The sequence below is a fragment of the Theropithecus gelada genome, chromosome 5, assembly GCF_003255815.1.
Source record: "Theropithecus gelada isolate Dixy chromosome 5, Tgel_1.0, whole genome shotgun sequence".
Classification (NCBI taxonomy): Eukaryota; Metazoa; Chordata; class Mammalia; order Primates; family Cercopithecidae; genus Theropithecus; species Theropithecus gelada.
Genome location: NC_037672.1, coordinates 87,635,592 through 87,651,626, shown reverse-complemented (window position 1 = coordinate 87,651,626; position 16,035 = coordinate 87,635,592). Strand labels below are relative to the sequence as shown.

At 42.7% G+C, this 16,035-nt stretch overlaps 1 protein-coding gene across 6 annotated transcripts in view; it reads left to right on the top strand.

Annotated features, from left to right (window-relative positions):
- PDGFRA (platelet derived growth factor receptor alpha) overlaps positions 1-16,035 on the top strand; it is a 62,438-nt gene that overhangs the window by 19,956 nt on the left and 26,447 nt on the right. For 5 of the 6 annotated variants that reach the window (XM_025386362.1, XM_025386365.1, XM_025386363.1 and 2 more), the window contains exons 2-7: positions 4,799-4,859; positions 7,136-7,453; positions 9,779-10,039; positions 11,066-11,196; positions 13,456-13,627; positions 13,719-13,908. In XM_025386362.1, coding sequence (XP_025242147.1) covers positions 4,811-4,859; positions 7,136-7,453; positions 9,779-10,039; positions 11,066-11,196; positions 13,456-13,627; positions 13,719-13,908 — 1,121 coding nt within the window. In that variant the 5' untranslated portion in view covers positions 4,799-4,810. Of the gene's footprint in view, positions 1-2,469; positions 2,530-4,798; positions 4,860-7,135; positions 7,454-9,778; positions 10,040-11,065; positions 11,197-13,455; positions 13,628-13,718; positions 13,909-16,035 lie in introns of those variants that run through there. The other variant, XM_025386361.1, reaches the window with a different exon arrangement.

Sequence of the window (16,035 nt, the reverse complement as noted above, 5' to 3'; positions counted from 1 at the left end):
AGGTGAGCTCCGGAATAGCAGTTACTAATTAAGAATGAGCATTTAGAGTAGAAAAAGTGGCAGGAACAGCAAGACTCACTCCCAGAGAGCCTCACACAGGTCTAATAGGTGAGGAAAGTCCCCATCTTTCCCATTTTTCTTCATTACCTCCCTGTGGGGCAAGCACTGCCATTATTCGTGAGTCAACTGTCTGAGTTATAGATAAGTAATGACATGAAATTTCACAAACAGGTCTAGATTTCTACCCAGGGAACCACCGTTATCAGAGAAGGGAGTTTGGAATCTTAAGCAGCAAACACATGTTGATTCTAAGTATTTGCCTCCCGATGGCTTGCTCAGAGGGCCTGTTTTCATTGCCCACTTTATATGTCAGTAAATAATCTTCCCTGGCAGTGGGTCCACCGTGTCTGGATGCACACAAGGAAATCTGGTGGGATCTGGCTGGGGAAAAACACTCCTCAGAAGTTTTGCAGGAAAAGCAGTGAGCCCTTCTTTTAAGCTTGAGAATGCTTTAAAGGTGCATCATTGGCAAGGCTTGCCAAAGAAATACGGGATCTAAATGTGATAAAACCCACGACATCAAGCTGGCTCTGGAGGTCTCCTTTGAAGTTTGCTGAGTGGATTGTCAGTGGGAGGCTGATATTTACATGTACAAACACACAAGCGTTACTGCTAATTGTGGTAAATCAGGCTGGCCAGCCTGGCTCTGGGGCTGCCACCGCAGCAGTGTGAAAGCCCTGCATCCCAGGCACATGCCAGGCTCCTCAGAAGTGATCAGCCAGCCAGCATTGTGTGAATTGCATTTGGGTTCACAGTACTATAATTGTGCTTCTCCTGCTATGAGGTGCAGAGAAGGAAAATGGGAGGGAGGGATGTCTAATTTGCCCTAGGAAGTTGTGGGGGAGGGACACGCACGGGGGCGGGACATGGCTAAAACACCGACCTTCCCTTGAGAGAGACCATATGGTGAAGTGGAGAGGACACAGCTTTTGCATCAGACAGGTCTTATATTAGAATTTTGGCTCTGACACCAGCTGTGTGACCTTGGGTCATTTGCAAAACCTCTCTGAGCCTCAACTGCCACTTCTTAAAATCAACTCTAAGTAACCACGGGGTTATTCTTCACAAACACAGCATGCACATGCAAACTTTGCCTTATTAAATAATGGTTTCTTTTTGTTCTATCTACTCCACCCCCCTTCCCATTAGAAGCTTGCTACCTTTCACTCTGTTTTCTTCCTCTTGTATTTTCCTGGTGGCATTCAATAAAGCGGGATTCTGATTCCTGCAATGTAGGCCACCTTAGAGCAAAATACACGATCAGGCACCACCAAATTAGGCTATTATGTACTGGATCCTGTCTAACCAAACCAAACCCAACTCAGGCTAAATACAGGAATACATGAAAACATTGAATTTCTCCCCTTTACTTTTTTTTTTTTTTTTTTTTTGAGACGGAGTCTCGCTGTGTCGCCCAGACTGGAGTGCAGTGGCGCCATCTCGGCTCACTGCAAGCTCCGCCTCCCGGGTTCATGCCATTCTCCTGCCTCAGCCTCCCGCCACCACGCCCAGCTAATTTTTGTATTTTTAGTGGAGACAGGGTTTCACCGTGTTAGCCAGGATGGTCTCGAGCTCTTGACCTCGTGATCTGCCCGCCTCGGCCTCCTAAGTGCTGAGATTATAGGCGTGAGCCACCGCTCCTGGCCCTCCTTTTTTTTCAAAAAAAAAAAAAACAAAAAAACAACAGGAGGTTGAGGCAGGAGGATGGCGTGAACCTGGGAGGCAGAGCTTGCAGTGAGTCGAGATCCTGTCACTGCACTCCAACCTGGGTGACAGAGTGAGACTCCGTCTTAAAAAAAAACCAAAACAACAACAACAACAACAATAAACAGTTTATTCAGTAATTACGTATACGTATTTTAGCTTCCAAACTCAGTGATGGAACAAACTGAGTCCCATTAGGCCCACTCCATTGCATGAGTTAGCATCAGAGGAGGTCAAACCAGAGTGACATCATCTTGAATATGGGCTAGGTGAGAAGAGGATGAGGCCTTCTGGGCTGCATTCCCAGGAGGTTAGGCATTCGTAGTCACAAGATGAGATAGGAGGTGGGTAGGAATGGTTTCACAAGATACAGGTCATAAAGACCAGGATGCAGGCTGGGTGTGGTGCCTTATGCCTATAATGCCAGTACTTTGGGAGGCCAAAGCAGGAGGATTGCTTAATCCTAGGAGTTCAAGAGCAGCCTGGGCAACATAGTGAGACCTTATCTCTACAAATAATTTTTATTTTTTGAAATGGAGTCTTGCTCTGTCACCCAGGCTGGAGTGCATGTTGGCTCACTGCAACCTCCACTTCGTGGGTTCAAGCAATTCTCCTGTCTCAGCCTCCTGAGTAGCTGGAATTACAGGCGCACACCACCACACCCGGCTAATTTTTTGGTGTTTTTAGTAGAGATGGGGTTTCACCATGTTGGCCAGGCTGGTCTTGAACTCACCTCAGGTGATCTGCCTGCCTTGGCCTCCCAAAGTGCTGGGATTACAGGCATGAGCCACCATGCCCAGCCTCTACAAATAATTTTTTTTTTTTTTGAGATGGAGTCTCAGTCTGTCGCCCAGACTGGAGTGCAATGGCGCTATCTCCGCTCACTGCAGCCTCCACCTCCCTGGTTCAAGCGCTTTTCCTTACAAGTAATTTTTTAAAAATGAGCTGGGTGTGGTGGTTTCACAAGATACAGGTCATAAAGACCCCAGGATGTGGGCCAGGTGTGGTGGCTTATGCCTGTAATCCCAGTACTTTGGGAGGTCAAGGCAGGAGGATTGCTTAAGCCTAGGAGTTCAAGACCAGCCTGGACAACATAGTGAGACCCCATCTCTACAAATAATTTTTAAAAAATGAGCTGGGTGTGGTGGTGCAGGCCTGTAGTCCCAGCTCTTGGGCTGGGCATAGGGGTCAACTCAGGTGGGAGGATTGCTTGAGCCCAAGAGTTCAAGGATACAAATGAGCTATGATTATGCTAGTACACTCCAGCCTAGACAACAGTGCAAGACCCTGTTTCATAAATAAATTAAAAAACCCCCAAAACCCAGGATGCAATGAAGAAGGAAGCCCAAACCCACCAAAACCAAGATGGCGATGAAGGTGACCTCTGGTCATCCTCACTACCCATTATATGCTAATTATAATGCATTAGCATGCTAAAAGATACCATCAGCACCACGACAGTTTGCAAATGTCATATCAATGACAGGAAGTTACCATATATGGTGGAAAAAGGAAGGAACCTTCAGTTCTGGGAATTTCCTCCCTGTTTCTGGGAAAACTCATGAATAATGCACCCTTTGTTTAGCATAAAATCAAGAAATAACCATAAGTATATTCAGTTAAGCAGCTCGTGTGGCTGCTCTGCCTATGGAGTAGCCACCCTTTTTGATTCCTTTACTTTCGTAATAAATTTGCTTGAATTCCTTCCTGGGTAAAGCCAAGAACCCATGTGGCCTCCCACGGTGATCTTCAATTTTGGGATTCACCCTGTGACTTTAGGAGCAACTTAGGGATCCAGTACATCCCAGGTCAAGACTAACGTGATGATTTTCGGGGGGTTATGTTAAAACTGGGGGCCCTGCCCAGGACCCTTATTGTGGCTTCTTCAGTCAAGAACTTACTGGCCCCAGCCCCTACAAGTTCATTCACAGTTCCTTCTCACTGACTTCACCAGTGACCACTACCAGTGACTTCAAAGGAGAAATGACGGGGGAGATAAAATAAAGTGAATGGGGAAGAGATAAAGAAGAGAGGTCTTTTCACGGTGTGCCAGAATAGTCCCTTACAGTGGTTTTACCGCAGGGCAGCATGGGCCCCCTTTTAATTTCTTTCTCTCTTTTAATTTTCTTTTCCCTTCCCTCCTTTCTTCTTTCCCACTTTTTGCCTTATTTGTGTCTTATGGACGGTCAATTTCCATCCTTTCTCTACTTCTTCATTCCCAGATTTGGCTGTAGAAAATTAGAAAGTTCTTGAACTTGGTTTGCACAGGTGCGTTTACCTTAACATGAAAATGAATGATCAGCCTCCTGTTAATTTTATCCTAGAGTCTACTGCATCCTTCCTACCCCCTGCACAGGAATTTAGTCACACTTATCTCTCCCACTTTCTCTCCCTTCTTCACTTTCTCTGTTCCTCCTCCTTTCATGCCTGTACCTGGTTTTCCATGCCCTGTTTAGCCTGGCTTGGGATCCAGCAGGTTCTCCGAGGGTTCCTGCGAGAACCCGGGCTGGGTGCCCAGGTCTGAGCCTGGTATGTGCCTCAGTATCACAAAGGCCTCCTGTAAATGACCTCCATTGTTGAAAGTTTCAGAAATTCTAGGTCAAAATGGCACTTAAATATTAAGGTATTTACTCCAACCCGAGCAACTTTTCTAAAAGTTGTAGAGGGTGTTACCTCTTTATTAATCGAAACGTGAAAATCAGCTCTAGTTTGGAAGCTGAGAAAATATATATATATATATGTTTTTATTTCTTTGTTGTTCTAATTCTTGATATAAAGGTTTAAAGGACCATTGAAAGCTGCAGGCAATCACAGAAGGTTTTGGCTTCAGGCAGCTCCCGCCCTGATCTTGGGGCTCCATTGATTCTTTCATCTTTCAGGCGTCTTACTGTTTGAACCTTGAATTTTAACCTGGGACATGTTTGACTAAAATGATGCTGTTAATATTTTCTATTGTGCAAAACACAAAGAGAACTAGGCTCCAGGATTATTTCTATTTGCTAATGCTGTTTCTGTTGACTTTTGACTTTTCTAGTTTCCCAGAGCTATGGGGACTTCCCATCCGGCGTTCCTGGTCTTAGGCTGTCTTCTCACAGGTACGGAGCCCAGTCCTCTCTGAGTTCCTTGTTTGGGTGTCTTGTTTTCTAAGCTTTGTGCTCCATGGGTTTATTACCAGTACTCCACATGCACCGTCCAAAAGAATGAAATGAAATAGAAAACTACAGGACGTTATCCAGAATGACCACAAACCTTCAGTTCCCTTTGCTGTATTGCACTTACTCCATTTCAAAAGGAATGCTCTCCAGTGGCAGTTTTAGTAATATATTTAATGTTGGCATTGAAATGTTGTTAGTAATAATGTCTAAATTTATTTACTACTCTCTTCCTTTTCCTAGGACAAGGCTTCTATTAGAGCTAGATTAGATAAATTCAGGAATGGTCAACTGTGGGAGGTGGCACATCTGTTGTCCCAGCTCCTTGAGCAGCCGAGGTGGGAGGATCCCTTAAGGCAAGGAGTTCCAGGTTGCAGTGCACTGTGATTATGCCTGTGACTAGCCACCACACTCCAGCCTGGGCACCATAGCAAGACCTCATTAAAAAAAAAATGTTCAAAGAAAATAAATAATAGAAAATTCTTGCCCAAGAAATCATACCTGTCTTAAATCATAACTCTCCTGATGAAAGATGCTTACATTGCTTCCAAATCTCAGAGTCACCTTTATCTTCTCTAGGAATCAAATTGATAGATAAATGTTTGGTTCTTGGAAAATCTTAAAAACTTTCCCACCAAAAGGATGCCATTGGGGTAATTTGTTGATGTATTGGACTTTCTTAGTTTTCCTCCAGATATTTATGCACTGCAGATGTTTGCCATGGAACCAGTGCTCTTCCATTCTGAGGAGTTAGCTCAGCCCGTTAGTGTCTTTGTCTTACTCATTTGGATGTGGTAGAATTGAGCAAGACCAGAGATTTAACAGATGTAAGCTCCACTAAGTATACCCCATCTACAGAGTAACAGGTGATCCAGATGTGCTTACAAATCCTACCTTCACAAGCTTCAGGAATTATAGTGGTCATATATTGAAGTTGGGTGGGAGTCTCACATCAGGCTCCAAGGGAGATTACAAATCATTCATTAATAATTAAGTCAAAATATCTCTTCTATCAGTCTTGGGTTTCTTGTTTTCTGAGTTCTGTGCTCCATGGGTTTATTATCTGTGCTCTGCATACAGTCCAAAAGAGTGAAAAGAAGTAGAAAACTACAGGACGTTATCCAGAATGACCACAAACCTTCAATTCCTTTGCTATATCACATTTACTCTATTTCAAAAGGAGTAAGTTCAGTTTCAGTCTAAATAAGCGAGACTGAAATTTGAGGTTCAAAGATGAACTGAGAATTTTCACTCGGGTTTTACTTACCAATTGTGAATTAAAATCCATATCATCTGGCACCACTGCACTCCAGCCTGGGTGACAGAGCAAGACTCCATCTCATAAAAACAAATAAATATATAAACAAATAAATAAATCCACATCATCCTGCTTTGGCCCTGGAAGTCATGAGGGGGAGACAGCATGCCCAAGGGCTATAAAAAATGGAAAATGTGGAACTCTTGAGCACAGATGTGCTTGTGTTTTGTTCAGTCCATATCCTTGCCTCTGTTCTCATTCCATGTGTTTTGTTTTGTTTTGTTTTGTTTTTTTGAGACAAGGTTTCTCGCTCTATTGCCCAGACTGGAGTGCAGAGGCTCACTGCAGCCTCAATCTCCTGGGCTCCAGTGATCCTCTTACCTCAGCCTCTGGAGTAGCTGGGACTACAGGTGTGCACCAGCCCACCTGGCTAATTTTTTTATTTTTTATTTTTTGTGGAGACCAGGTCTCACTATGTTGCCCAGGCTGGTCTCAAACTCCTGAACTCAAGCGATCCTCCCACTTCCACCTCCCAAAGTGCAAGGATTATAGACATGAGCCGGGGCACCCCAGCCTCATCTCATTTTAACTAAGGGAAACCTCTGCAGTGACTGTGAACCATAAAGAACCCATATGTGCCTGAGCCTGTGCCATCTTGGGATATTTTATGGTTACACATAAGAGTCTGAAATATGGAATTGGAATCAGACATCCTCTGTCCATTTGAGTGTTTGGAGGAGTGAATCTAGTGGGGCTTGGTGGAGCTATCTGGAACATTTGCTGCTCTCAGCAGATGCAGTGGCTGTTATAATGGGGGACCTTTCATGGGCATCCAGGCTAACGGATTTTTGTGTAGAAATGGTCATTGTTCATCTAAGCTGCTACTGTTGCTTCTCTCAGTTCTCGGGATGAGACCGTCCTTTCTGGCTGCATCCTATTCAGAGCGTGTTTCCTTTTGCAGGGCTGAGCCTAATCCTCTGCCAGCTTTCGTTACCCTCTATCCTTCCAAATGAAAATGAAAAGGTTGTGCAGCTGAATTCATCCTTTTCTCTGAGATGCTTTGGGGAGAGTGAAGTGAGCTGGCAGTACCCCATGTCTGAAGAAGAGAACTCTGATGTGGAAATCAGAAATGAAGAAAACAACAGTGGCCTTTTTGTGACAGTCTTGGAAGTGAGCAGTGCCTCGGCGGCCCACACAGGGTTGTACACTTGCTATTACAACCACACTCAGACAGAAGAGAATGAGCTTGAAGGCAGGCACATTTACATCTATGTGCCAGGTGAGTGGGATGGGTCCCCAGGACCGAGCTTCTTCTCTTCCTGTCTTTCCTGTTAAATGTACTAAGGTTTTAAACATATATATAAATAATTAATATTTATTGCAGGAAGTTTGAAAGATGTAAGCGAACACACAGAAATAAAAATAATTTGTTGTCCTCCCAGCACTTTGGGAGGCCGAGACGGGCGGATCACGAGGTCAGGAGATCGAGACCATCCTGGCTGACACGGTGAAACCCCGTCTCTACTAAAAAATACAAAAAACTAGCCGGGCGAGGTGGCAGGCGCCTGTAGTCCCAGCTACTCGGGAGGCTGAGGCAGGAGAATGGCGGGAACCCGGGAGGTGGAGCTTGCAGTGAGCTGAGATCCGGCCACAGCACTCCAGCCTGGGCGACAGAGCGAGACTCTGTCTCAAAAAAAAAAAAAAATAATAATAATAATTTGTAATGTTATCAAGAAATATTCATTGTTAGCATTTCAGAGATGTATTAAGTTTGGAAAGTCATCTTTGTTATGACATGTCCTGTATTGGTACTGTATAAACAATCTGAAATATACTCATCTCTATTTAGTTCATTCAAGTTGCACACATACTCACAGTGTGTCCAACACTGGGCTACGTGTTGAGTATGCAGAAATTAATAGGTAAGCCCTGTCTTGGAGTTGCTGATAGTTCATTATAATATCTTCCAAATAAACACTCGATTTTTTCAGATTCACTATCAATATACATTTATTCTGAGAGTTGGAAGGAATTTTCTTTTTCCTTTTTAAAAAGTTATATATATGTATATATATTTTGAAACAGGGTCTCACTCTGTTGCCCAGGCTGGAATGCAGTGGCATGATCATGGCTTACTGCAACCTCAACTCCCCTGGTTCAAGCGATCCTCCCACTTCAGCCTCCCAAGTAGCTGGGATTACAGGCATGCACCACCACGCCTGGCTAATTTTATATTTTAAAAAAATTTTGTGTGTGTGTATTTTCATTTGAGACAGGGGTTTCACCATATTGACCAGGCTGGTCTTGAACTCCTGACCTTAAGTAATCTATCTGCTTCGGCCTCCCAAAATGCTGGGATTACAGGCGTGAGCCACTATGCCGAAATTTTTGTATTTTTTTTTGTAGAGATAGGGTTTCACTGTGTGGCCCAGGCTGGTCTCGAACTCCTGGGCTCAAGTGAGCCCCACCCACCTCAGCCTTCCAAAGTTCTGGGGTTACAGGCGTGAGCCACTGGGCCCGGCCTACTCCTACATTTTAATTAAAAGGACAAAGGATTGAACACAAGTGGTGACAATTTCAGTATGCAGTTGGGTAAATTAAAAAGGACTGTGGCTAGAATCCTTGGTTTTAGAACAAAACAGAAACCGCTTAGGATTCTTGCCATCCTTGCTGTTTTGGCATAGGTCGAGGAAGGGGGTTCTCACAGAAGTGTGTCTTCCTACCTTTCTGCCTTTTCTTCTTCAGTTTTTAATGGGCTCCTCTTCCTACCCTCTGTAACTATGGGTGTCCCCAGGGACCTAGACCCTCTTTACTTCTTTCATGATACTCTTATTCATATGAGCCTTCCTTCTTAACAATTAAGGAAAAAATAAACAACTTTGTTTTGAAAAGGTAAGACATTTAGAATGTCACCCCAACTTCATTCACACTTAGATTCCTTCAGGAAAATCCTCTAGGTGTGGAGGGATTTTCCCCTGCTGTGAAGAGAATGGTAGGATCGTGAATATGTTAAAGGCACACAAGTCCCTGAAGTTTTAATCCGTGTAAGATTGTCCAAAAATTCTTCTTGTTCCCTATCTTTTTCCAGCACAGACGCCATCCAAGTAGCCCCTGCTAAAACTAGAAATATTTTTTCCTGTTTTGAACAGAGTTGGACTCTATTAAATATTTTATTGTTCATTTTTGTTTTTAGTTGTTTAAATTTTGATTTAGATTCCTGGTTAGTATTTATTTATTTATTTGTAGAGACAGGGTCTCTCTATGTTGCCCAGCCTGGTCTCAAACTCCTGAACACAAGCAGCCCTCCCACCTTGGCTTCCCAAAGTGCTGGGATTAAAGGCATGAGCCACAACTCTTATCCAGTATTAATATTTATCATCAGTATTATTCCATCAGGAGACAGGCAATTTGATATTATTCACACTTAAAAATCACTTTGTAGCTGTCATGATAACTAATGCCAGTGGGGCAATTCTTCTGGATATATGTGTAAAGGTGAACTTCATACCTAATATCAATACTGCCAGTGGGATAGTGTTTCTGGATTTATGTGTAAAGGTGAAATTAATGTCTAATGGAGTCTTCATTCTTTTTTAAACCACAGACCCAGATGTAGCCTTTGTACCTCTAGGAATGACGGATTATTTAGTCATCGTGGAGGACGATGATTCTGCCATCATACCTTGTCGCACAACTGATCCTGAGACTCCTGTAACTTTACACAACAGTGAGGGGGTGGTACCTGCCTCCTACAACAGCAGACAGGGCTTTAATGGGACCTTCACTGTAGGGCCCTATATCTGTGAGGCCACCGTCAAAGGAAAGAAGTTCCAGACCATCCCATTTAACGTTTATGCTTTAAAAGGTACTCGTATCATCTCCTTCCTTCTTTAAATAAGAGTAACAGGCATAATCATCAGGTGCATGTATAATTTTTTTTTTTAAATCATCACCACTGGTGATCCTAAATTCTGATTTGGGGATTTAGGACCCCAGCTAATACAGTGTCAGGGTGACCTCTATGGCTATAATAATAAGCTTAAAATTACTAAAGGCTAAAGCTTGATTACTCATGCAAGATTTCATGTTTCATCAGTTGACTTCAAAATACTGTAAGGAATTCTTTTCTTACATAAGCCTCTTACTTTCATTCACATTCCTGACTACGGAGGCCCTAAAACAAGCGTACACCGCGGGGGTTAGATTCCTAGATTAATTTAGTAACTTAAGGAAAATGATTTCAATTCTGAAGAAAGTAGTTGTAGACTTCAACCCTTTGATGTCCACAGTTAGTACGCTTGGGGAAGTATAATACATGCTGAGGTCAACAGATACTTCCTGACCACTATTCTATGTGGAGGAATGGGTAGCAGCAAGAGTACACTGTTTTAAAATCAGAGCACAGCTAATTTTGTGCCAGGCACTGTGCTGGGTTCTGGGAAAGTACTGAGAATAACTGAGGAGCAGAGTGGAAGAGAAGAAGAGAAGAAAAAATTGGATAGAAACAAAGTGTCTAGAGCAGTGTGGATCTTCAAAGGTTGGTTGATTAAATGAATATGTATGTCAGTCAAGGTGATTGTAGACGAGTATAACCATAACTAACGCACTGCTGAGGAATGTGGTGTTCTGTTTGATTGGAATTGATTTTTATTGTTATTATTTTATAATTCTGTATTATAACTATACACCTAATTGTTGTACACCATCTCAAAATCAAGCCTTGTGAGATTTTCTAAATTTTATCTTGATCAGGGCTTTTATTCATAATTGGTTCACAAATTATTTTTCAGGGTTTTCTTAAAAAAACAAAAAACAACACCACAACCCAAACTTTATAAGATCCTTACTATCCTATGGATTTTTAGGCCCTTGTATTTGTTCTTTTTTATAGCAACATCAGAGCTGGATCTAGAAATGGAAGCTCTTAAAACCGTGTATAAGTCAGGGGAAACGATTGTGGTCACCTGTGCTGTTTTTAACAATGAGGTGGTTGACCTTCAGTGGACTTACCCTGGAGAAGTGGTAGGTACCCTCAAAATGTGCAATGGCTTGGAGCAGAGCAGCAGGGCTCAGAAGACCTGCATTTGTGCTGGGTCTGTCACTGATGGGCACATCACTGAGTTTCTCTAGACCTTAGCTTCCCACCTCTATGATGAACACATTTGATTAAAAAGCCTTTAGGGCTCCTTGATCAATGGGCGAGTTTGAAACGACAGTTGCTGGACCAGGGCCTTCAGAATACATAAAGAGTATGCACTAAGCCTTCTTTCTCAGAAGTCAGACAGAAATAGGAAGGTTCTCTGGCTACAAAATATCAACCAAAAAATTAGAAGAGCAAAAAAACCGCTGGATTTTACTATTGCGGAGAGTCATTAATTATCATTGTCTTGGCTTCTGTGCTCCTGACGGTTGATTCATCTGATAGTGTTTATTGCCTGCACTCCTTCCTCTTCTGCCTTGTTGACACTGAGGACAGTGTGTCTTCCTGTTCCACCTCCTATGTGCCTGACCTTTGCATGGCTCACGTTCAGTGAACAGTCACTATGTAATTATTCAACAAAGGTTTAATGATGTTTTGCTCAATCTCAAGCACCGTACCAGAAGCTGGTCCAATATTGCCAGATGAAGGGAGGAGGGGAGATGGAAGTGGGGAAAGGGAGCCACCATGCTGCCTCTTGGTCACTGGAGATTTACACAGAGTCTCAGTCATTCAAATGCATTGTCACTAAGTAAGAGAGGCATGTGTAAGAGGCTATGAATGCCCAAATGCAGGAATGACTAACATTCTTATGGAGAATAAAAACCGGATATATATATTTCTTCCCTCTTCTCCTGACTTGTAAATTTCTGTTCCCTGTTCTTTTAGGCATTTGACAGCTTTCTGTCCTTCTATCCATTGATCTCCCTCCTTATATACATTTCTCTCTCCCATGCATTTGCCACTGCTTTTCATTCGTCCTGGAGCATCTGATTGGAAGGAGGGCATTTTCACTATTGCCTCATAAACTTCACACGGTGAAGGGACATTTACAGTCCAACAAATGTACATCTTCCCTGAAATGTGGAGTGATTTGGTTCTTCTGTTCACACTTGATTGCCATTAATCCCTAACACATAAACACTGCTTTTTATTTATAGGATACAGTATTTTTTTCCCAAACCAAAGTACATGCTATTTGGCTTACAAATATATAATCAAAGTATTGTTTCATACAATATGTTTTTTTCTGATTGTAAAAGTAATGCAGGTTTAATGCAGAAACTTTGTAAAATACGGAGAGACAAAGGAAAGGCTACTTCCCAGAGCATCGCTGTTTATATTTTAGGGAGATAAAACTTTTATTTTTTATTTGTCTTTCTTTCATTCTTTTTTTCTTCTTCTTCTTTTTTTTTTTTTTTTTTTTTTTTTTTTTTTGTAGAGATGAGGGTCTCACTACATTGCCCAGGCTAGTCTCGAATTCCTGGACTTAAGTGATCCTCCTACCTTGGCCTTTCAAAGTGTTGGGATTACACATGTGAGCCTCTGAGATTGACTGAGATAAAGTTTTTAAATATTTCTTATCCATAGATAAACATTGAATAATTAATAGGTGTTATTCTTTAAACAGTAGTTTGTTACATTCTTTATCCTTCAGCAGTATAGCACAAACACCTTATATGTATCATTAACTATCCTTTTAAAAAATTGGCTGGGTGTGGTAGCTCATGCCTGTAATCCCAATACTTTGGGAGGCCGAGGCAGGAGGGTCACTTGAGGCCAGGAGTTTGAGATCAGCCTGGGCAATGTGTCGAGACTCCGTCTCTACAAAAATGTTTTAAAAATTAGCCAGGCGTGGTGGCATGAGCCTGTAGCCTCAGCTACTCTGGAGACCAAGGTAGGAGGATCGCTTGAGCTCAGGAGGTTGAGGCTTCAGTGAGCCATGATTGTGCCACTGCACTCCAGCCTGGGCAGCAGAGCGAGATTCTGTCTCTAGAAAAATTAAAAACAAAATAAAAAATCTCATGATTTTCTAAGCAGCTAGCTTTTTTTCTTTAGGTTTTATCTTTTAGAGCAGTTTTAGGTTTACAGCAAAATTGAGTGAGAGGTACAGAGATTTCCCACGTGTTTCCTGCTCCCACACATGCATAGCCTCCCCGCTTGTCAACATCCCTGCCATCCATTTGCTACAACTGATGAACCTCCATTGACACATCGTATCACCCAGAGTCCATAGTCTACCTTAGAGTTCACTCCTAGGAGCGAGCTTTTTAAAAGTCGGTTTTCTTCCCCTTTTGCTGTAGAAAGGCAAAGGCATCACAATGCTGGAAGAAATCAAAGTCCCATCCATCAAATTGGTGTACACTTTGACGGTCCCCGAGGCCACGGTGAAAGACAGTGGAGATTACGAATGTGCTGCCCGCCAGGCTACCAGGGAGGTCAAAGAAATGAAGAGAGTCACTATTTCTGTCCATGGTACATTCCGCTTTCTAAAATGTCAGTCGTCCATGCTGCTCGGGATCCATATGTGGTAATCTTTATTTAATGGAAACTCTTCCCTGTACAGAGAAAGGGTTCATTGAAATCAAACCCACCTTTAGCCAGTTGGAAGCTGTCAACCTGCATGAAGTCAAACATTTTGTCGTAGAGGTGCAGGCCTACCCACCTCCCAGGATATCCTGGCTGAAAAACAATCTGACTCTGATTGAAAACCTCACGGAGATCACCACTGATGTGGAAAAGATTCAGGAAATAAGGTAAAGAAACACTCTGCCCAAGTATGCCTTTTTTTAGTGTGCATCAGAGGTGGACTGAGGTTTGTGTGTGTCTTACAACCCAGACGCAAAGTCATTCTAGAAAATGTAGCAATCTGAGTTCAGAGATGCTTGAAATCACATCCCTTTAATGATAACATTGCAATATGGTATTAGTATGCTGGTAAGTATTTAATGAGAAGATGAGAAGAAAGAACTAAAAGCTCTGGCTCCTGGGGAAAGACAGGTCACTGTATTCAGTTAGGGTGGAAGAAAGGAAGTAAAATTGGACTCACCAGGATTGAATAGATTGAATACATTCCCTGATGTTCATCATCCATATTGCAAGTAGACATGTATGGTGATTACACCCATGAGGTAGTTATCACATCACCTTACGTGAAAGTTAACATCATAGGCTTAATCTGGAACCCATTTGCCCTAACTGAGGACTCCACAGGAAAGAAGAGTAGAGCCTGGCTGACTTTAGTCAGGAAAGAGATGTGCAGTGAATCACTTGGATCCCTGCCTTTTAATCAGAATGGTCGATTGCTCTCATCTCTTAACTGGTGGTGGTGTTTTGAGTGAGTCACCCTCAGCCACAGTTTCCTGATCTACAATGTAGGGTAAACAATACCTTATGTCCTTCGAGGCAAGGAATTGGATCAGATGATATCATGGGGCTTCTTGAGGTTTTAAGCTGTGATTAGAACCCAAGAGTCAGAAGGTACATCTTGCAGCACCCAGCTAACCAGCCCTATACTTTTGTCAGAAATCATCTCAGAAAGACAAAGTCAGTCCTCTATTTCAAGCCTTCAGGAGGAGGAAGAACAGAGCCTTTCTCATCAGTTCAGTTCACCTCATGATTTGCTTTCTTCTTTCTGAACTAAATTCCACGTGTAATTGAGAAGCAGTCTGAGAAAATGGAACTTTACAACCTCTATAGAATAGTAAAGGAAAAATGAAGTGGGGTACTGAATCTGGTAGGCTTTCTGTTGGCACAAAATGAAGGTGCACAACAAGGAGGGCAGCTTTCCATAAGGAACTTTCATGAGGCTGTGCAGCCAGAGAGGAGTAGGGTAACACTGGTACAGCTAACACCTCCAACACATGTGTGAGCATTGTCTGCAAGCCATAATCCACAGCAATGGCAGGACAGGCTTGCCAACTGAGTGGTTCTGAAAAGCTGCGTTTTCCTTTCAGTGATTCAAGGATCCTTCAGTGTGTATTTTTTAGTTCCTATTATGAACCAGTGAATATAAAGATGAACATGGTAGGTGGGGGATCTGGCTTCCTGGAGCTTAAAACTAGTGGACCCACTGGTTTTCTTGGCTGAAGAAGTGTAGACAACAAACAGCAGAGGATAATTTGGTAATCAGCATCCCAGTGTGCCCTAGGGGACTCTCTAAGGAAATCCAGTCCTGGAACACGCCCAGTATGGTTCAGCCTGCTCTCTTCATAGGTCTGAGTGCCCCAGCATTTGCAAAGTGTTTTGCAGCCTATGAAATCCTTTCACACATACAATCTCCTTTAATTAACTCTCACAACGACTCTGTGCTATATGTACAATTATCACGTTTTACACACAAGGAAACTGAGGCATGGAGAATTGTAATAATGCCTGAGATCTTCTCACTCCATGACCAGTGCTTTTCTTTTCCATTCCAGTTGCTTTCTCACACTGTGATGATTTATAAAGGACAATCCAATGGGCACATACTATGTTTATGCACACGCATGCACACACACACACACACAAAACCAGATGTCATTTATAATCTATGTAAAATATTTTTGGGGAAGCTTCTCTTTAATAAAATTTGAAGAGGCATATTTTTTCTAACATTTTTTTTTTTTTTTTTTGAGATGGAGTCTTGCAAGCTCTGTCACCCAGGCTGGAGAGTGCAGTGGTACGATCATAGCTCACTGCAACTTCTGCCTCCTGGGTTCAAGCAATTCTTTAGCCTCAGCCTCCTGAGTAGCTGGGATTACAGGTGTGTGCCACCATGCCTGGCTAATTTTTTTTTTTTTTGTATTTTTAGTAGAGATAGGGGTTTCACCATGTTGGTCAGGCTGGTCTTGAACTCCTGACCTCAAGTGATCCACCCGCCTTGGCCTCCCAAAGTGCTG